This window comes from Triticum aestivum, chromosome 5A (genome assembly GCF_018294505.1).
Source record: "Triticum aestivum cultivar Chinese Spring chromosome 5A, IWGSC CS RefSeq v2.1, whole genome shotgun sequence".
NCBI classification, from domain to species: domain Eukaryota; kingdom Viridiplantae; phylum Streptophyta; class Magnoliopsida; order Poales; family Poaceae; genus Triticum; species Triticum aestivum.
This window is the reverse complement of record NC_057806.1, coordinates 325,451,825-325,473,789: the sequence shown is the minus strand read 5'-3', so window position 1 is coordinate 325,473,789 and position 21,965 is coordinate 325,451,825. Positions and strand designations below refer to the sequence as shown.

General features: G+C 45.6%; 1 protein-coding gene and 1 long non-coding RNA gene across 4 annotated transcripts in view; one reads left to right on the top strand and one right to left on the bottom strand.

Moving 5' to 3' along the window:
- LOC123103166 (uncharacterized) overlaps positions 1-7,785 on the top strand; it is a 9,263-nt gene extending 1,478 nt beyond the window's left edge. Inside the window, exons 1-10 of one of the 3 annotated variants that reach the window (XM_044524662.1) lie at positions 208-958; positions 1,053-1,121; positions 1,412-1,546; positions 1,636-1,818; positions 2,233-2,415; positions 3,351-3,779; positions 3,853-3,945; positions 4,022-4,644; positions 4,731-6,822; positions 7,634-7,785. In XM_044524662.1, the coding sequence (XP_044380597.1) occupies positions 760-958; positions 1,053-1,121; positions 1,412-1,546; positions 1,636-1,818; positions 2,233-2,415; positions 3,351-3,779; positions 3,853-3,945; positions 4,022-4,536 (1,806 nt within the window). In that variant the 5' untranslated portion in view covers positions 208-759 and the 3' untranslated portion in view covers positions 4,537-4,644; positions 4,731-6,822; positions 7,634-7,785. Of the gene's footprint in view, positions 1-207; positions 959-1,052; positions 1,122-1,411; positions 1,547-1,635; positions 1,819-2,232; positions 2,416-3,350; positions 3,780-3,852; positions 3,946-4,021; positions 6,823-7,633 lie in introns of those variants that run through there. The other 2 variants (XM_044524663.1, XM_044524664.1) reach the window with 2 other exon arrangements.
- Positions 29-10,710, bottom strand: LOC123103167 (uncharacterized). Its single transcript, XR_006449681.1, has 6 exons — positions 10,387-10,710; positions 9,967-10,270; positions 9,717-9,879; positions 8,279-8,400; positions 8,052-8,163; positions 29-208 (listed from the first exon to the last, which is right to left on the bottom strand). It is a non-coding gene; the product is annotated as an uncharacterized lncRNA (long non-coding RNA).
- Between the last annotated feature and the right edge of the window lie 11,255 nt (positions 10,711-21,965).

Below are 21,965 nucleotides of genomic sequence, written 5' to 3'. Positions count from 1 at the left end.
CAAGTACTTGGATATTCATTACTTCTCCATATTCACCCAGAAGGATACTCTCAAAGATCCATACCTGGTTAATAGCATAGTGTTGGGCTTCACATGACAAAAGGAAAAATAATTACCTCCCCGATTGTACCATCCTCAAAGTCAGCATTGAAGGATTCAGAAATATTGCCGAACGTCATACCCTCCAAGACATCATAATTATATGGACCTGGAATAAACCAAACGAATAAAAGGATGAAAGCAAACAAAAACTAAATCAAGCCATGCCATAATTCATTTTGCACCTATGGTACACATGAAATTAACCGACATATCTATTGCTATTTTGTTACAACAGAAACTGATTCTCAACTCAAATGTAGTGCAAATAAAAATAGATCTTGTGTAATACAGTTATGTGCTTGATAACAAAAATACAACGTAAATGATTAACATAATACGGGAGGTCAGAGCTGGCATGTGCAGTCGTGGTAGTCATTTTTCCTGTTAACAGGCTCCAATACTCAGACCAAGCAACCCCGATCATGTTTATAACCAGCAAATTCAGTTTTCAAATAAATATTTCTGAGCAAAGTCTGTTGGACATGTCTTTCTATTTTCAGTTGTATAGCAAAGCTGCCCTTATGGACTGAGTTCCTGTAGCATGGGAACGGGCGTTTAGTACTGTTGGTATTTCACGTTATCTGCTTGCAGAGTCAGTTTACAAGTTTTTGCGGGATGCCTGAGTCTGTTGGACATGTCTTTTTTTAGTAGTTACCTATGGGGACTCCACACAGCAAGCCAACGGAACAGACGACATCATCGCCGATACCTCCAGGTATATGTTCACCAAGTCAAACACCATCCCAGGAAACTGAATGTGTTGCAGGCCCGAGAGAGGGGACAAGTGTTGACGACTCTAACGAACGGATTATACCCGTAGCCGACGTTGTTGACATGATGTACCCATGTAGTCCAGGTATCAGGCTTAATTTTATCCTTTTTATGTGAAAAATCATACCTAACAGACTTGGGCACAACCAATTCTGATGTATCAACATCGTGACTTGTAGGAGTCCATATTACTCCCTACGAACGGATGATACTTCAGACCGATGGCGATAGCACATGTGATACTCCAGGTATATATCTACCTCCATGTATATGTTCAGCTACATATTTTGTTATACATGTCAAACACCATGTGCCGAAAGGTTAACACCATGTGCCTACAACTTTGCCTTATTTCGGTCCTGTATATTGTTATGTTTACATGATGCAGACAACCCTCCAATCTCATGCCTATATAATGTAGATTCGTTGCTGGCTCTCAGTAATCTAACAAAAGAACTAGCTAGCATGACAAGTGACATTTGGGAAGAGAGGCCTCATAATGTCCCACGCCATCCTCTCAGTGATATCACTAATGCAGATCAACCATCCTCTATGGACCTTCATGAAAAAAGAGAGCTAATGAAAGCTCGGAGGCGAGCTGCTTATAGAAAGAAAAAAGAGAAGGCTACCGTCAAGCAACAAGATGAAAAATTGTCTGCCCTTACGATATCAGGTAAGAATGCTTCATGGGAAGGCACTGCGATGATATTATATATACTCCCCCCATTCCACAATATAACGCTAACATCAAATCACATGCAGATATGCAAAATGTTCCCATGTTACCTCTCGGTGATATCACTAAGGTGTGTCAACCAACCTCGGTGGACCTTGACGAGAAAAAAGAGCTAACAAATGCTCGAAGGCGAGCGGGTTATCGAAAGAAAAAAGAGGAGGCAGCCAGCAAGCAACAAGATGAAAATCTGCCTGCGATTACGAAATCAGGTAAGGATGTTTTATGTTTCAGCAATACGATGACCATATGTATACTTTCTGAGTGAAGGATGTAGGCGACGTATGTCTCCTCACCCCAACCCCACGAATAATTGACCGAACAATAGTTGACCACTGTGTTGTGCATACAATTCCTGATCATTTAGGTTCAATTCGATATAGGTCAGACATACGACTTTTGAGTCCATATACACTTCATGTATGGACACGGAGGGGTTATATAAAAAATAAACCCTAGATAGAGAAGTGGCTTCAACCAGACCTGTTACCTCTCGGTGAACAATGAAGACCCTAAACCCTCCGTGCATATATGCAAAATGTTCTGTTGTTACCTCAATGGGATGCCAACCCAACTACATCCAGCTATACATCGTTGTTTAACCAGACCCTAAACCCTCCATGCAGTTATGCTAAATGTTCCCCAATTACCTCTCGGTGATATCACTAATGTGTGCCAACCATCCTCGATGGACCTTGACGAGAAAAAGGAGCAAATAAAGGCTCGGAGGAGAGCTGCTTATCGAAAGAAAAAAGAGGAGGCAGCCAGCAAGCAACTAGATGAAAATCAGCCTGCCCTTACGATATTGGGTAAGAACGTTTTATGTTTCATCAATATGTTTCAGCACTGGGATTATATTACATACCCGCTCGGTTTCATAATATATGGTTACTATGTTTTCATGAAACTGAACCATTTGAATCTTTGTCCAACATTCTAAAATAATGAATCTAAAAATGTGATTTGTAATTATTATTTTTGCTTTTAGTATTCAAATTTTAATAAGATCCCCTGAATTACAGTGTGTAAAAATATAAAAACAAGAAGTAGAAATAAAACTACATGACACACCTTACAGACAGGGCTCTCAACGGTTTCACAACCCTCGAAGCACCAGAACGCTTCAAATCATGGGAGCTTAGTATCTCTATAGATACAACAGATAAAACAAACTTTGTATTGTCGATATTGATATTTGTTGAGATTCTGCTACCTTGCAAAATGTTGAACAATGAAGTTCTGATTATGTCTTCACACTGCTGTAAAGAACACAAGGGTGACTTAACAGACGAGCAAAGTGAGCAGAGAAACGCGCGGAGGCGAGCAAATTATCGGAAAAAAGTGGGTGACGGAACGATCGATCTTGAAGAAAAAAAATCAGAAATTGCGAGAATGGCGCGTGCAACACCCAAAAACCATGAGTGAGGATGAAAGGGGGGGATCAAGTGCAAAAAGAAAGGCAAAGTATGCTGCAAAAAAAAACACCCCGTGTGCGGAACCGATCGCTATGCCACGTCCAGACCTAACTAGCTCATTGTCCAACCCTCACACACATTGTCCGACTCTCACGCTTTCAGCCATCACGCCACAATCCGACAGTGAACAAATAGATCATGCTCCTTCAGTCAATGCGGCCCCCACATACATCCAAAACACCGAAACCGATGGTAGTTATCCTATGAACCATCATCTTTCATCATGTAATCATTCATGACATATAAATAATCGTTCGATAATGTTGTAGGTGCATACCTAAGCAGAACCTTTGGTGATGGTGCTGTAGATGGCGACCTCATCGAAATCAATGAGCACCTACAAAATGCCGACCAGCAAACCAGTGATCCGGTAACAAAGGCAGATAATGGAGCGGACGAGCAGAGTCATGAGTCCAAAGCTCGGCGTGGGACGAGAGAGCGAGCTTGCAAGGGAAGTATGGCGGCGAAGACGCGTCAGGTGAAAATTGGGAAGCAAAAAACATGTTCGAAGGTACCACATGGTGAGAGGAATGCTCTACGCGACCGGCGTAATGAAAGGTTTGCAGGTAGGGTGATGACACCAACCGTCAGGTCCATCTCCATACCGGAAATGAGCTCAACTGGACAACCTACCGTACTGGAAGCACACGGTGCCTCGACCCCATCTAGCACGCCGGAGTACACGATCAGAAGTGAAGGTAACACTCCCATCCTTACTCTCTTGCGTTCCTTGAGACTGAACCCTCATTTATTGGTTTCGCACCTGAGCAGACGACATGGACGCTTACCTTAGTCGTCTCATGAATGATAATGTCAACCCTGACATCCTCTTTGACGATGAGTATTACCTTTTTGCTGGTGAAGGTATGTACACAGTACACCCACTGGAGCAACATCCACCCGTTGGAAATATCACACTAATTATAAACATTGTTTGCAGGCTCAGATGTTGATGACATGGAGCACGACGAATTGGAAGACTCAAGTCAAAATACATATGTCGACCATGATCCATTGGACTATGTCTACTCAAACCTCCCGGACCACACACACATCCTGAAGCACGCCGCAAATTGCCATCACTGCAAGGCCAAGAAGTTTGTGTCCGAGGCCCCGGGATTCTGTTGTCGCAGTGGGCAGATCCAGCTGAAGCAACCGGATCCCATCCCGGAGCTAATGAGGCTTTGGTCTAGCATGGATGCGGACTCAAGGCATTTTCGGGAGAACATACGGTTCTTCAACGGCCACTTCTCCTTCACAACCCTCGGCATCAGCCTTGATGAAAGCTACACAAACATGAAGTCTGGGCTGTACACGTTCCGTGCGCACGGCACCATCTACCACAACGTTCATTCCTTTGGGCCAACATCACGTCCAGATCATCTACAGCTGTACTTCTACGACGATGACCCGGGCCTAACCCATCGCAAGGCTGCCACCGAGCAATTAGACTAGGATGTTGTCAGAAAGTTAGTGGACATACTCAGGGAAAACCCGTACTCCCAGCAGTTTAGGAGTTTGGGTGCGCACATGTACGTGATGATGATGATGATGATGATGCAGGTAAGCCTCATGCGTGTTCTGTCGTTTAGAGGAATTGTATACTTCTCATATGAATCCTAATGTGCGCGTTACTCATCCATGTGCAGAGGGGAATAGCAGGTTATACGTCTCGGTGAGAGACTACTACTGTTACATGCTCCAGACACGACCTGGGATATTCAATCCCATACTCTGTGGAGCACGATTGCTCCAACAATGGGGGGTGGACATGTACATCAAGATTGAGAGTTGTAGGTTGAAATGGTACAGGAAGAATCAGACAAAGATCCGTGCCGACCTGTATAAAGGAGTTGTTGATGCAATTACATCCGGGGAGACTCGCGCAAGCGCTATTGGGGTAAGGATAGTGCTCCCTGGAACATACCCAGGTGGCGACCGCGACATGAAGCGGAGGCATATGGATGCCATGGCAATTGTCCATACCTACGGGAAGCCTGACATCTTCCTGACCATGACCTGCAACCCTAACTGGGAAGAGATAACGAATGAGTTGTTTCCTGGTCAGACAGCGCAAGACCGGCCTGATCTTGACATTAGGGGTATGTTGCAGTCCATGGGCAAAGACATAGCTGATTTCGCTCTTCCATGCATTGACGACTCGTTCGACCCAACCGAGGGCGAGGCCAGAGAAGTGATCGAGGAATCCAACGTCGATTTTGACATCAATGACACTAAATTGGCTTCGTCGCTAAACTCAGAGCAGAGGGCTGCATATGACGAGATACTAGCTTCTGTTGAACGCGGTGATGGGGGTGTGTTCTTTGTTGATGGCCCGGGAGGTACAGGGAAGACCTTCCTGTACAGGGCGCTGCTCGCCAAGGTTCGAAGCGAGGGAAACATCGCTATCGCTACCGCGACGTCAGGCGTCGCCGCTTCTATCATGCCTGGAGGCAGGACTGCCCACTCGAGGTTCAAGATCCCATTGAGCTGCGACGATGGCGCCTCATGCACCTTCACGAAGCAGAGTGGTACCGCCAAGCTACTGAGGATGGCCTCATTGATACTATGGGATGAGGCCACCATGACTAAGCGACAGGCGGTTGAGGCACTGGACAACAGCATGCGCGACATCATGGGAAGACGGGACCGACCCTTTGGAGGAAAAACTGTTGTGTTTGGCGGGGACTTCAGGCAGGTGCTTCCGGTCGTCAGGAGGGGGTCCCGGGGTTAGATAATCGATGCAACCCTCCGAAGTTCACACCTCTGGAAGGGTATGCGCCAGCTAAGGCTCATCACCAACATGAGGGCTCATAATGACACCTGGTTTGCGGACTACTTGCTAAGGGTAGGCAATGGCACCGAGGAAGTTGACGATCAAGGAAACATACGACTCCCTGAAGATATTTGTGTGTCGTCTACAGGCGAGGGTGACGACCTGGAGAAGCTGATTGACCATGTGTTTCCGAGACTAGATGACAACATGTCCGATCCGAATTACATGACTTCACGCGCAATCCTCTCCACCACGAACGACAACGTCGACAAGATAAACATACGCATGGTAGAGCGTTTTCGGGGAGAAGAAGTAATCTACCATAGCTTTGACAGTGCAGAAGATGACCCATATGGCTACTACGCTCCCGAGTTCCTAAATGGATTGACTCCGAACGGTCTGCCACCGCATGCACTCAAACTGAAGCTCAACTGCCCAGTCATACTTCTCCGGAACATTGATCCGGCTAATGGTCTGTGTAACGGGACGAGGCTTGTGGTGCGAGGTTTCGAGAGGAATGCCATCGACGCAGAAATCATGATCGGACAACACGCAGGTAGGAGGGTATTCCTTCCTCGAATACCCCTATGCCCGTCTGACAACGACATGTTTCCATTCAAGTTCAAGAGGAAGCAATTTCCTGTAAGACTTAGCTTTGCTATGACGATTAACAAGGCTCAAGGCCAGACGATTCCGATTGTTGGTGTGTACCTACCTAATCCGGTGTTCTCTCATGGTCAACTGTATGTTGCATTGTCTCGAGCCACCGCAAAGAGAAATATAAAGATCCTCAGTGAGAAGGAGAAGGAGAAGGAGAATGCCAAGAAGAAAAGCGGTAAATCTAAGAAGCGAAAAAGACCTGCCTTGTCCTTACAGACCGCGATGAAGAACATCGTCTATAAGGAAGTCCTTACGGGCTGAAGTCCCCTCTTAAATATGTGAGAGGATTTACTCTTATGCTACAGGTAATTTGGTGCTCTTTGCTGTCTTTGTACATATCTCAATCTTTCGATGTTTGCAATTGAACTTTATTATGTTTATAGTACAAGGCAAGTATTAATAATATTGCCTCGGAGTTGTGACTTTGCAAGTTGCCAAATTTTGTTGTATGTGACATTATTTTTTGTTATGCTGGTTTGCTTATGTATATTATTCTTTTGTTGTTTTGTAATCAATCATCTACTACATCTAAACTCGGCTTTGTTTTTCTTCACAAATATTGCACACTGCCTTGGTCACTTCGTCATTGTAAAACTAGACTCCACTCAAGTGTTCTACAATATAGAAATATTTATGATGCGGCCTCAAAGCGGCCACAAAACTGGACCACCATACAATATATCAAAACTATATCTATATATTATTTATCATAGGTGGAGGTCCCTGTATAGTCTCTTATTTCCCTGCATGTTGCAGCAGTCTTTGTATGTGACATTATTTTTCGTTTTGCTGGTTTGCTTATGTGTATTATTCTTTTGTTGTTTTGTAATCATTCATGTACTACATCTAAACTCGGATTTGTTTTCCTGCACACTGCCTTGGTCACTTCGTCATTGTAAAATTAGACTCCACTCAAGTGTTCTACATTACAGAAATATTTATGATGCAGCCCCAAAGCGGCCACAAAACTGGACCACCACACAATATGAAAACTATATCTTTATTATATTATTTCTCATAGGTGGAGGTCCCTGTATAGTCTCTTATTTCCCCGTTAGTTGAATTTTATAATGCTGGCTTTTCAATACATACATAAACAGCCATGTTGTGTTGCAGGTTTGGCGCAAGGAAACGACTGTTATTAGTTGCGAGGTCCAACGGCGGTGATCGGATTCGGATGACTTGAGCAAAGCTGTGAAAATTCATATGTACCAAACAATATGTCCAGATGCTTGGCTATTCACCAAGAACGCAGACTGTATGCTTAATTATTTTTGTGATCTTTGTGGGTCTATGCCTACAACTACAACCTGAGCCACTTCATAGCTCATAAATCATTATTACTAGAATATAACAAAAATATTCTAAACCACCTTCTGGCCTGCCAAGTGAAACAACTATTTAAACTTTCTATCGGCTCATAAATCATGGCGAGCAGACCATCACGAACCTATAATTGATGAGAATCGTAGTAAGGGGCACAACACAGCTTATCAAGCAATGTTGTTGTTAGTAGAAGAGTTTATATTAGTACCTTCCAGTTTCTTCACATAGAGTTCCTTGGCGGCCAACATCGTAATGCTGATCTCAGTCCAACTTCCACAATAGGAGGTTTGCCTTGTTCAGACTGGAAATGGCCCAAGAATCTGCATCTCAAAAAAACACAACATATAAATCTTGTGTGTAATAATATTAGACCAATGTCTCTCTACTCCTAAGGTTTTGTTAGAGTGATATTTTTGCACACATAAATCAACTTACACATTTATAGCATCCTGCTTCTCAGGATCTGTGTAAGCATTATTGTATTAACGCTGAAGGGTTCAAAGGAACTCCTGGGATTGGGTTGCTGCCTTCCACTGCCCTCTTTGCTCACTGAAGATCTGTCGCATGTTTCAATGGAGAAGTTAGACTGATCATTCAAAATACAAAGTTGGATGTATGTTGACTATTGAACAATGCCTACCAACATGACTCAAATCATTTTGAAAGAAAGATGTTCAAGATTAAAACAGCAAACACGTAAAATGAGAATTAACTATAGGTTTTTTCTCAAAAACTATAATCAGTAAGAAATGCATGTTAATTTAGTCACAAAAATTTCAGATGCAAACACTCTGAGATAAATTTTCATAACACTCAACATGCTTGGGTGACAGATGCCCTCGACCTATTATCGTCATCTACTACTAAACAAGTTTCCAAAGGGCAAAGCCACGTGTAAAAAAATTGATTTAGGAAGTTCATTTAATCATAGGAGGACCTGTGAGAGCAAACGTCTCATATTAGGTATCAACTGTACTGGTGCGCTGACCTTTGCTAAAATGACAAGCATGACAGACTGACCCATGATACTAGCCAGCAATTGCTCTTTCAGATTCCTATTTTCAGCTGATAGGTGGCCCTAATGTTTATTTGAATTAAACATTTGGCCAAATCGCCAAACACAACATTAGGGTAAGACAAATAAACATGTTATTTGAGCAACACAATGATAAATATTGTGAGATTTCATATACTAATTATCAAAGGTTCCAATAATCAACATGGGTGGATGTTATACACGGTTCAGCGCGCTGCAGTGCTGATTTGGCACATAAACAAGGCTTTTTCTTTCTCGAATACACTTAAACAAGACTTGGTGTTACTACTTTTTATTTCTTTAGTCAGTTTTGGGGTTGTCTTCTGAAAGATATAAATGGAAGACCAGGTAAACTTTGCAACAGCCAGTACAGCCTTATACGAGGCTAGCTATCGGCTATCATAACTGTTCTATTTCACAACTATCATGCTGTTTGAACATCTCAGTACCTTTTAGATACTTATTATTACATTGGAGTATTATGCCAATGGAATTTGATGGAAGCGATGGCACCGTAATAGCGCCATCAACACAATGCATGTATTACGATATGATCAAATCAGACATTATATAAGCATAGTAGTCCCCACATATGTTATTCAATAAAAAAATATAAATATCAGTACAACAATTATGGGAAAAAACATGCTTGAGTAGCTCTCTAGAAATACTAGGGTTGATGCAATGAAAGCCTATTTAAGTCAATCTGGTGTTTAAAAGGATGCTTGAATTCAATGAAGTACATCTAACATTGACATTGCAGTTTTATGCAAGGTGAGTAAAAGAACGGCAGCAGCTTCCTCAAAGAAGTACATCTAACATTGACAACTGATTTACCTTTGCAAACTACTCAAGAAGGGCAGCAGCTTCCTCCTCCACAGCTATGCGGGACTCAAGCACATCCCAGTTAGGCCAAAACCACCTCTTGATTAGCATTATGGATTCAGCTGCATTGATGGATTCAGAGTACTACTGCCGGCACTCCCTGTTTCTTGGCTTGCTGAAGAAAGAAAGCAACCAACCAACAAATTCAGATCAGGGGCTCGCAAGCAAGCAAGCAGGCCAAGAGAGCAAAGGAGGGGCTTACCATCAGCTATGCGGGAGCCGGGCGAGGTAGCGCTTTCTGAGACGGTCGATGGAGATGCCGAGGTCGCCAGGCGCGGGGGGCGTTCCGGTTTCTTGGCCTGCTAAAGCAGCGGGACAAGCGACGTCGAGTGGCCGGCCGACGGCAGCAGTGGGGACGTGGACGAGTGGTCGGACACGCCGGTGGCTGAGGCAGCGGCGCCCTCGCTGCACGTCGCTCGGCGCACGCCGTGCCGCAGAGCTTCGAGCTGTCGTCGCTCCTTGCGGAGGGTGCCGGCGTCGGGGAGCAGTCGTCGCCCTGGCCGTGCCTGTGAGACCGAGTCACGGCGCCGCGGCACACCAGGGAAGAGGAAACCACATCAGGGAAGGAACATGTGGAAGAAGAAGAGGAGAGTGGGCGCATCAAGCAAGGGGAGTGGCGTACCGGAGTTGCTCCACTTGCAGATCGAGCCGCCCCGCGTCGGATCGACCTGCGACCTCGCCGGAGAGGAGCACCGCCACGGATCCGACCGGAACGGGACCGGATCGAGCACGCAGGCCCAGGTCAGGAAGCTTGCAGCGTCCGCCTCCGTCAGTCGCGCCGCACACAGCTTGTCGTAGCCCCAAGCCCCGCCAATTCATGAGACCGATTCGGTGGTCGGCGGGCGGAGTCGCGCGGTTGCGGGATCGTCGATGCGCGTGGCGATGTGGCGGGGGGGAGCCGGGGAGGGGAGAGGGCGAGAGGTGGTCAGTGAGTGGATAGGAGAGGAGAGAGTGCTGGGGATAAGGTTCATTTTTTATATATTTAGTTTTTTTAGGTGGGGGTAAGCTTGGGTGCTGGTTGGGCCGTGGTGGATAGCTTATTTGGGCCTTTGATGGCAAATTTTGCTCAACAAAAAAACATAGATATTTAAAGTATATATTTACCTCAGAAAAACAATAAAAGTGTGTATATATATATATATATATATATATATATTAAACATGGTTCATAAAAATAAATGTTTTTTATACTTATTACATATATTGAGGGTATGACAAAAAAAAATGAGAGACGAAAACGAATATACTTGGTTTATGTTGGTTTGCTTGCATGTTTTTATCTTTTGTTGGAAAATTTTGCATAGCCTATATAAATAATTTAAAAAAATCAGATGAATACTTATTTATATATGAACATTATAGTTCGTTGTTTTCCCTGAATTGTTGTGTTAGTAAAATGATTTAAGCAACATAATTTTCTAATAATATCAAAAAGGTTTATCTTTTTTACAAACAAAATAGTTGTGTTAGTTTCACTTTTATTTTTATTATATATTATCTTTGATTATATGATGAAGTAGAAAATATCATTTATATTTCATCATAGACATAATTTTCTAATTCATATGTATAATGGTTTATTAATATTTGTATCTAATTGTTACTGCGACTTATATGTTATTTACATCAGTTATTCATTTTGATTAACATGCCGGGCTATTATTGGTATCTAGCAGTCGCCAATGCCAAAAACGTCAGATTCAAGTATTGCAAAAATGGAATTCAATTATTAAATAATTGTGTTTGTGTTATATTGTTTCTATGTGTGAAATTTAACATGTAACTCTTACAAACTATTTCAAGAGCCCGTGGCAACGCACGGGCATTCTACTAGTACAAATTAACGATTGAGATTTAAAAGAACAATGGTTTCCGAACCAAAAGAACAATCGTTTCCGATGTACGTCCGCTTGAAGACTAGCTTAAGATCTCCCGTCAAAAAACATTAGCTAGAAAATCTAGAAAAAACGAAATAGCTCAAAAAAAAAAAAGAGCTGCCCCACCCGACCCATCTTCCCCAATCTGAACGGCTGACCTCCCTGCGCCGTCGACGTCGCCCGCTGCGCCAACCTTCCCACGATGACCGGCCCCCAGGAACCCCTCGCCTCTGCTCATTGCTAGGCCAGTCGCTGCTGCCTAGGTTCCCTGTTGTCATCGTCTCCCTTCATGCCCATCCCTCCATCTCAAGGGCCTCCCCCTGCACTTCCTTGAACCCTGAGCGCCGCAGCCCGCCGCCGTCTGCAGGCCTCCGCCAGGCCATCCTGCGCGCCAAGTCGCCCCGTGTGCCTTCGCTCGACGCTCCCCTGCTCGCTGCCCTCCACCCATCGCCGCCCTGTCCTACCAGATTAATCAGGGTGCCGCCAACGTCGGTTCGTGCCTCGACGCTCCTCACCGGTCACCCAATGCGGCAACCAACTTCTCCACTACGGTGAGCCTCTCCACGGACATCCTTCAAGTCCGTCCAACATCAGTGGCCCGGCCCCTCTGTCGCTCTTCTCCATTACCTGGATGCAACCTCTTCTTTGTGTTGTTGTGTGGCCACCATCTGTGTCTGCTCGCTATAGCCTATAGGGAGTTCATTAGGGCAGCATACAACCACCACTTCATAGAGAACATGGAAGAGGAGAAAGTAAATGCAAATGCCCCGCAGGTGGCCAGACCTTGGGAGTCCATCGGCGTCGACAATACTCTGTGCAAACAACAACTCCTTTTGCTTGTCAGGTTCAATCTATATTTTTCTCTGCCAGTCTGAATGCTCCGTGTTTGATTGCTATTTGACATTGGCAATGTACTCCAACTATTTGATGAGTTAAACTTGCCATGAGTTCAATTCTATAAAAGATTTAATCTCAGGAATCTGTCTATCAGCCACTAATACCGCAAAAACTACGGGAACAATGTTATTACTGCTAATGGATAGATGCATTGCAGAAATATGAATACTTTTGGTCAAAAGAATGCAGGGCTGCCCTTTCTTATTAGTTATCACGCTCACGGTTCTTAATAGATCCCCTGGAAGCTCTTGAACCAATGGTGGAGTCAACTCCGTGCCAGTAAGAACTGCTTGAGTGAGTCCACCAGACTGTTAGTTGTAACCATGTTATTCCATTGAGCTTTTCCATCCAGCTGTCGAAACAGTATTTAAGTAGAAGTTGTTAAACATGAAACTACCAAGTTATGTACTCTGCTATTATGGTTGTGAAGCTCATACAGTGTGCTTGATGTTTACACCAAATTTCCTTCAGGCAACAGAATGATGAGTTCAGTGGAAATCGTCAGGCTGTAGGGCTAATCATAGAGGAAGTATTCGTTGGCCCAATTGCCGGAGAGTGAGATCTACTGTTATAGTTTGTGGTGTGGGGTGTTGCGTAAAATACTGTCTGGTTTGCTGCTTCTGGTGAACCCGAATGCTGTTAACAGTCTGGGTCTGTGCTATGCCCCGCTTTTAATAAAAAGTGGGGTGGGGGGAAACCCCTTTCGATCAAAAAAAATTGCCGGAGAGTGTCCTAGAGTAAATTTTAGGAAGCTCAGTCCATGCACTGGCCCTCGCCGGTGGCACTCGCGACGGCAGACTCCCTGCATGCCTCCTCCACGGCTCGACTATTCTGCGAGAACGATAACAGCAGCCGACGCGGCTCCCAACCCCAACGTGGTGGCCGTCGGCTCTACTCCCTCCAGCGAGAGGCGGCGCCATCTACGTGGCACCCCTGATGCACGCAATACGATGGCCTTCGACTTGCAGCGTCTTGCCACATGACACACTCCAGCCCCAGCTGGCAGCCCTGACGTCAGCCAGAGGGTGCCCCCGAAGTGGAGCCACAACTAACTACAACAACAAGCCCCTCAAGGACCAAACAGGGGTACGCTTTCATGTGTTTGGCTTCACGACGGTCCTGGTTCTGCGTCCATGGAGAGATGGCCATGCTCATGTAGCGGTTTGACTTCGGCGTCGCACTGTGCATGATACATCATTATTGTGTCATATTGGTACCCGGTGCGCCGCACAAGCCTCTGTGACATCTTCTTGTCCAAATAACGCAAACAAATATACTAGCTCATTCTAGCTAGATAACTAGCGCGATGCGGGGTCTTGTCTCTGACTAATGAGTTGTACGGGGTCAATTTGTGGTTTCAAAACTACTAAGCTTTCTTGCTTCCATCTCAAAAGGAAAATAAGTTTGTTTGCTTCCATGATTAGTACTCACTCTGTTCCAAAATATAAGACATTTTGGCAGCTTAATTTAAACTATCAAAACTTCTTGAGGAAATAGATGGAACTCACATGCGGGAGGATCGAGAATCTAATTGGGTCATTGCACGCTTTTGCGTACTTTTATTTTTTAGAAAACAGACACAAGGAGCGTCTGGTTTGAACTAATAAAGCCAACAAAAGGCAAGATGCAGCCATGCTAATGTTTTACAAACCAAGTAAGTGTTGGGGATCGTTGCAGAAATTAAAAAATTTCTACGCATCACCAAGATCAATGTATGGAGCTTACTAGCAACGAGAGGGGAGTGCATCTTCATACCTTTGAAGATCGTGACGCGGAAGCGTTACAAGAACGCGGATGAAGGAGTCGTACTCGTAGCGATTCAGATCACGGTTGATTCCGATCTAAGCATCGAACAACGGTGTCTCCGTGTTCAACACATGTGCAGCCCGGTGACGTCTTCCGCGCCTTGATCCAGCAAGGAGAGAGGGAGAGGTTGGGGAAGACTCTGTCCAGCAGCAGCATGACGACGTGGTGGTGGTGGAGGAGCGTGGCACTCCAGCAGGGCTTCGCCAAGCAGTGCGAGAGACGAGGAGGGAGAGGGGTAGGGCTGCGCCAAGAGAGAGGGAGACTCGTGTCTCTGGCAGCCCCAAAACCCCCACTATATATAGGGGAAGGGGAGGGGCGCCGACCCCCTAGATCCATCTAGAGGGGGGCGGCGGCCCCTGGGGCAGCGGCCCCCTTAGGGTTTCCAACTAGGGGGCGCCCCCCCGGGGGAGGGGGGCAGCGGCCCCCTAGGGTTTCCAATCCTAGGCGCCTTGGGCCCTTGGGGGGCGCACCAGCCCACTAAGGGGCTGGTTCCCACCCAACTACAGCCCATTAGGTCCTTCGGGGCAGGTGGACCCTCCCGGTGGACCCCCGGAACCCCTTCGGTGGTCCCGATACAATACCGATAAACCCCGAAACCTTTCCGGTGACTGAAACTGGATTTCTCATATATAAATCTTTACCTCCGGACCATTCCGGAACTCCTCGTGACGTCCGGGATCTCATCCGGGACTCCCGAACAACATTCGGTAACCACGTACATCTATTCCCTATAACCCTAGCGTCATCGAACCTTAAGTGTGTAGACCCTACGGGTTCGGGAACTATGCAGACATGACCGAGACATCTCTCCGGCCAATAACCAACAGCGGGATCTGGATACCCATGTTGGCTCCCATATGTTCCACGATGATCTCATCGGATGAACCACGATGTCAAGGATTCAATCAATCCCGTATACGATTCCCTTTGTCTACCGGTATAGCACTTGCCCAAGATTTGATCGTCGGTATACCGATACCTTGTTCAATCTCGTTACGACAAGTCTCTTTACTCGTTCCGTAACACATCATCCCGTGACCAACCCCTTAGTCACATTGAGCTCATTATGTTGATGTCTTACCGAGTGGGCCCAGAGATACCTCTCCATCATACGGAGTGACAAATCCCAGTCTCGATTCGTGCCAACCCAATAGATACTTTTAGAGATACCCGTAGTGCACCTTTATAGCCACCCAGTTACGTTGTGACGTTTGGCACACCCAAAGCATTTCTACGGTATCCGGGAGTTGCGCAATCTCATGGTCTAAGGAAAAGATACTTGACATTAGAAAAGCTTTAGCATACGAACTACACGATCTTGTGCTAGGCTTAGGATTGGGTCTTGTCCATCACATCATTCTCCTAATGATGTGATCCCGTTATCAACGGCATCCAATGTCCATGGTCAGGAAACCGTAACCATGTATTGATCAATGAGCTAGTCAACTAGAGGCTCACTAGGGACATGTTGTGGTCTATGTATTCACACATGTATTACGATTTCCGGGTAACACAATTATAGCATGAACAATAGACAATTATCATGAACAAGGAAATATAATAATAACCATTTTATTATTGCCTCTAGGGCATATTTCCAACAGTAAGGAGAATAAAAGTATGGATACAACTCGTGATTCATGGATGAGTGGTATCTAAACAACAGGGCGGCGAGCTCCAATTCAAGTGTTCCTATGGATGACGTGAAGCTGCGTGATCTTGAGAAGGGTAGCCGTCGCCACCTACTGTCCTTTGTCTTCACTAGAGGGCACAACTTCTAAAAAAATAAAGACCATTTAAAAAAGAGTTAGCGGGTGGGATGGAATAGATCCTTCAGTGGCCAGCTTGTTTTGAGTAGTCCAAAGCGCCCAAGCTAAAGAACTAATCGTTCTCCAAGCTAAACGATGATGTTGCATGTGGGAGTTGTTTAACAACATAAGGATCTTGGTCATAGAGGTAGGGTTCCAACTAGGGTCAAAGCAGTTGCGCACGTAGGTCCATGGAAATTTGGTGGGGGCACATCGAAGCAAGATGTGATTAGCATCTTTCGGCATACCACACAAAGCACAACATCCATTGCATGGGCCGTTGCATTTTTTAAGGTTGATAGCAGAAGGTAGACAATCCTAAGCCGCTTACCAAAGGAGAGTTTGTACTCTAGGGGGCATCCAAGAAGCCCAAAGTGCCATGGCATACCAGATATTGGGCGCACGAACCAGCTTGGCATATGTAGATTTGACCGAGAATTGAACCGATGACTCCAGCTCCGAGCTGATGGAATCTTGGTCCCCACCAATGGAAACACATTCTATGGGGGAATGCAGATTATCCAAGGCAATCCCTTCCATGGCCGTAATCGATCTGACAAAGCCCATGTCAGTGATACCAGAAGCAAACATTTCACTTACAAGAGCCCGAGAGGCTCTGCCGTAATGACGAACATGGTAGGGAGTAAGGCATAGAGGGGCTTGTCTGAAATGTTCAATGTGTTCGCAAAAAAATAAATTTCTTTTAGTGATAGACACATAGCGCATGGGCGATTTTAGTTCATCGGTGTTCAAGTTTCTCGAGCCATGTCTTCGATAAACGCCATGTGAGTCCGTACGTGTGGTGTTTTTTAGAGAAAAATGTAATTTCCCATCTTTATAGATACTACCTGAAAGTGCTAGTGATCGACTAGAGGGGGGGTGAATAGGCGATTTTTATGAAAGTCTTCAACACATGGAAGTTTCGAAGACAAACGATAGAAATAAACCTATTACCATGCAGCGGAAGGTAGACTACACTAGGCAAACCATAGTCAAGTATTCAATGAAGTGAAAGCACAATGACTAATAGCAGCTAGGCAGTAAGGATCAGGTAGGAAGATATTGTGAAGCCAATCAGAACAAGCAGTCACTTAGTGAAGACAAAAGATAATGCAATCATACAATGACTTCACAAGGACCAACAGTAAGTAAAGTGAAGGGAAGGATGAAACCAGTGACTCGTTGAAGACAATGATTTGTTGGACCAGTTCCAACTGCTGTGACAGTTGTACGTCTGGTTAGGGCGGCTAGGTATTTAAACCTGAGGACACACAGTCCCGGACACCCAGTCCTGAACATGCAGCTCAGGACACCCAGTCCTCACCGTATTCCCCTTGAGCTAAGGTCACACAGACCTCGCCCAATCACTCTGGTAAGTCTTCAAGGTAGACTTCCAAACCTTCGCAGACTTCGTTCACCGGCGATCCACAATGGCTCTTGGATGCTCAGAACGCGACGCCTAACCGGCTGGAGGATTCACAGTCCTAAAGTGTAATAAGTCTTCAGATCACACAGACAAGAAGACTTAAGTGATGCCTAACACTCTTTGGCTCTGGGTGGTTAGGGCTTTATCCTCTCAAGGAATTCTCTCTCAAAGGCTTCGAGGTGGGTTGCTCTCGAACGACAAAAGCCGTACTTTAACTCTGAGCAGCCAACCGTTCATGGTTGTAGGGGGTGGGCTATTTATAGCCACTAGGCAACCCGACCTGATTTGTCCGAAATGACCCTGGGTCACTAAGGAACTGACACGTTTCCAACGGTCATATTTCAAACACACATGGCAACTTTACTTGGGCTACAAGCAAAGCTGACTTGTCCAACTCTGAACAAGATTTGCTCTCATAGTCTTCACTCGAAGACATAGGATTTTGGTTAAGCATCACTTCAGTCATTCTGACTGGTTCTCTTGGACCCCACTTAACAGTACGGTGGTTCCTATGACTCAACAAAGAAGAAAAAGAACTACGAAAGATCTAAGTCTTTGCGCTCCATAGTCTTCATGCGATGTCTTCTCTTGTCATAGTCTTCAATGTGAATGTCTTCACATACCACCTTTGACTTCAATGTTTTCATACATTTTTAGGGGTCATCTCTGATAGGAAAACGAATCAATGAGGGACTTCTACCTGTGTTATCCTGCAATTCTCATAAATACATTAGTCCCTCAACTAGGTTTGTCGTCAATACTCCAAAACCAACTAGGGGTGGCACTAGATGCACTTACAATCTCCCCCTTTTTGGTGATTGATGACAAACTTAGTTGAAGTTTTCAACGGGGAATATAATATATGAACTTTGTAAAGGATAAGGAATTGTCTTCATAAGTTGCAAGGGCTCCCCCTGAAGATGTGCATACAAGTAAATTGCTTTTGGAATGCAAATGCACATGGCAGGTTGTACTTGTGGAGATCTTCTTCAACTTATGATGACAATTCATCATGCATGAAAAGTATGTGAAGATAATGACATGCATAATGAAAAATGGACGTCTGCAAAATGATCTACGTGCGGAATTTATCGTCCCATCACAGAATAGCAAATAAGTAGCAAACGACCATCGAGTTTAAGTGTTGCAACTCAAAGAACCAAATGTATCAAAACGAGAGTTGTAAACACTTGGCAAAACATAAAATAACCGCCCATATGGACCCGCTTGAAGACTATCAAACTCATATGCTTCTCCCCCTTTTGTCAGGAAGGACCAAAAAGGTTTGAAGACATAGAGCATCTACTCGTTCCCATGAAGAGTAGGTGAAGTAGCAAGGTCGCCGGTGGTGTTTGGCGGTGCAGAAGAACTTGGGGCAGTGTCGATGCATGCAGAAGTAGGGGGCGGTGAAGTAGCATCGTCTTCGTCCTCGATTACTTTGGCATTCACAGTTGCCGCGGAGGAAGAGAACTCAGAGTCTTCAAGAGATGGAGTTCGTCGCAGCACAGTCTTTCGGGGAGGTGTGGAGTCAAACTTGAAACGTTCAGAGAAGCCATCCTCTTGAAGATCATCCTCAGAACACATAAGCGTCAACCCTTTCCATGTACGCCGACAGGTTTCATGGGCTACAAAGGCATTCTTGGTGGCAAGATTGCGAATGCGGTTGACATCCACCAAGAGGCTTTGCATTTGGCGCTTCAGCCAGTCATGATGCCTATCCTGTTTCTGATGAAGGGCAACCAGAAGCTCTCGGTCATTGAGAACACGAGATCGCTTCTTGGGCCGTTGGGCAATAGTGCTTTCAGTGGCTTCAGTGAGGGCACGATGAGGTGCACGTGTAGTACCAGCCAGAGGATAGGCACGAGTGACTGCTTCAACTCCTTCAATGTTCTGAGAGAAACTTTGATGCTCAGCATTTTGAAGACTAAGAGGCTCCTTGGCAGGCTCTGGATAGATGGCTTCAACGGACATATCCACGTCGGGCAGAAAGATCCGATGATTGCGAGCAGAGGGCTGATATGAGATAGCTGAGTGGAGTTTGATCAGCCGCATTATCCATGGAGCGTAGAACTTCAAGCCAAAAAGAACAGATCCAGATGCAGCAAGTTGGCGGATGAAGAAGTCTTGTGCGTTGAAGCATTTGCCATGAAGAATATAGAAGACCAAAGTCTTCATTGCACCTTCCAGCTTTGCATGTGGAGAATGTCCTTTGATGGGCCAGAGAGTTCGCCTTATAATGTGATAGATAGTGCGTGGCAGATACTCAAGGTCTTCAACAAAGAACTCCTTAGGATATGCAGCATCTGGAGGCAAAGGCTTCATCATACTAAGCATCTGACTCATGTTCGGTTCAGGCTTCTAAAAGATGCTCTCCATAGCTTCACTGTGAAGCTGACAGCCAGGTTCGTAGAGATCTCCAGGAGTGGGCAGACCAGTGAGCTCAATAATATCAAAGGCTTTGGCTTCGTGATGAACATTTCCGGTCATCCACTCAAGGACCCAAGTCTTCGAATCTCTGTTGTAGCCACGTATGTGAAGAGTGGCGTAAAATTGGAGCAGCAACTCTTCATTTCAGTGCTCTTGGTCGGTGACGAAAGGCAACAAGCCAGCCTCTTTGAAGCAATCCAGAGCTTCTTCCAAGCAGGGCAGTCCAGTTATTGCTTCGGTGTCAAGACGCATATGAGGGAAGATGCGACCTTGATTATACAGAATGCATGAGTAATAACTTCGCTGCGGATAGCTCCAGAACCGATCAAAAGATATTCTTTCCCTTGAGTAGGGGTTCTTGGAGCTATTGAAGAAGGTGTTGTCTACTTTGAAGCTGTTGACATTAAAGGATCCAGGTGCTGATGCAGGACCTGGAAACCTGGGCAATCTTGGCATTGGCTTCTGTACCTCAGGCCTGTGCTCAACATGATAGTCAAACTGAGGACCAGCAGCAGGCGCAGGAACAGGAGCAGTAGCATCATTTGCTTCACTGACTTCTGGCTCATTGGTTGGTGCAGGCTCCACATTTGCTTCAGCCATGACAACGTCATTGGCTTCATTTGTGTTGGTGGTGGCAGCCTCAAGATTTTCTAACTCCACTTGATGAGCTGGAGGGTCGGGCACAGACACGTTCTCCTCGAGAACAGGTTCTTCAGTAATGGGGGGAGTAGGGACACATTCTTCTTCTTGGGTGTCATCGGCTGATGCAGCCGAAATGTCTTCAGCAGCTTTAGCCTCAGATTCGGAGACATTCACAGTAGGAGTGGCATCTAGAAACACTTGACGTGCAACAGAGTGGTGGGGCACTTCTTCTTCTGGAATGCTCGAGAGAGGGACTTGAGACCTTGGTCCTTTGCGAAGCCTGCGTAATGCTGGCGACGCCTTTGGAAATGGAGTTGGCTGGGCCTCAAAGTCATCTGCTTCTTCTTGTCGGGGTAGTGTGACTTGTTGTTGTGGGTGATCAGCCCATGATGCATCCTGAGCAATTGGTGTCAGAGGACGACCAATGCTGATGAGTTCACTGTGCGTAAGCACAGGCGATGATACCTGTTGGTGCTCGATCTGAGGAAGAACTACATCATCTTCAACATTTTCATGGTGACCAATGTCTTCAGCGGCGGTGGGATCAACTGCTGGAATATCTTCAGCTGTATGAGCCTCTATGGAAGCAGGCTCATGGATAATCAGTTGGCGTCTTGGTGTGTAGATGCAGGGCGAACCATTGAGATAGGTTTAACAACTAAGGGCTCTGTGGGAGCAGCCCGATCCTTCTTGGTCTTCCGCTTCTTCTTGGAGGGAGCAGCATCAGAGGCTTTAGGATGTTTCCTCTTTCTGGCTTCAGCCTCAGCAGTCCTCGTCTTCTTCAGTTCTGAAGTGGTTGACCTGACCTTTGGCTTCGAGCCAGTCATGCTGGCTGGGAAGACAATGGGATGTGCTTCCTACCTTGGTGCGTCAGGTTCGGCCATAGCGGGCTTCTTCTTCTTCTTTGCAGCCATCCTGGGATCGATGCCAGGACGCCCAAGGGCCTTGCGCTTCTCAGCCTCATTGTAGACTTGCACACACTTGTCAGCCAGGCTCTTCATGCTCTCACGAGAGCCTTGAGCTTCTTCACGCTTCTTGAGAAAGGCTTCTTTGAGCTCGTGCAGCATGATCTTGAAGTTCTTGACCTCTTGCACGCTAAGCTTGGCCATATGCTTCTTAAACTGAGCTTTCTCAAAGTCGATCTTTTGCTTCAGTTCAACGATGCGCTGAGCTAGAGCTAGCTCTGAAGCAATGGTGCCATGGAAGGCGACACTGAGGCCAATTGGAAGTTGCAGATTTTCAAAGCTGAGGTTGGGCATGTCAAACCACTCATCAATGAAGTTGTGGATGATTGCCACGTCAAAGAGAGGCAAATCAT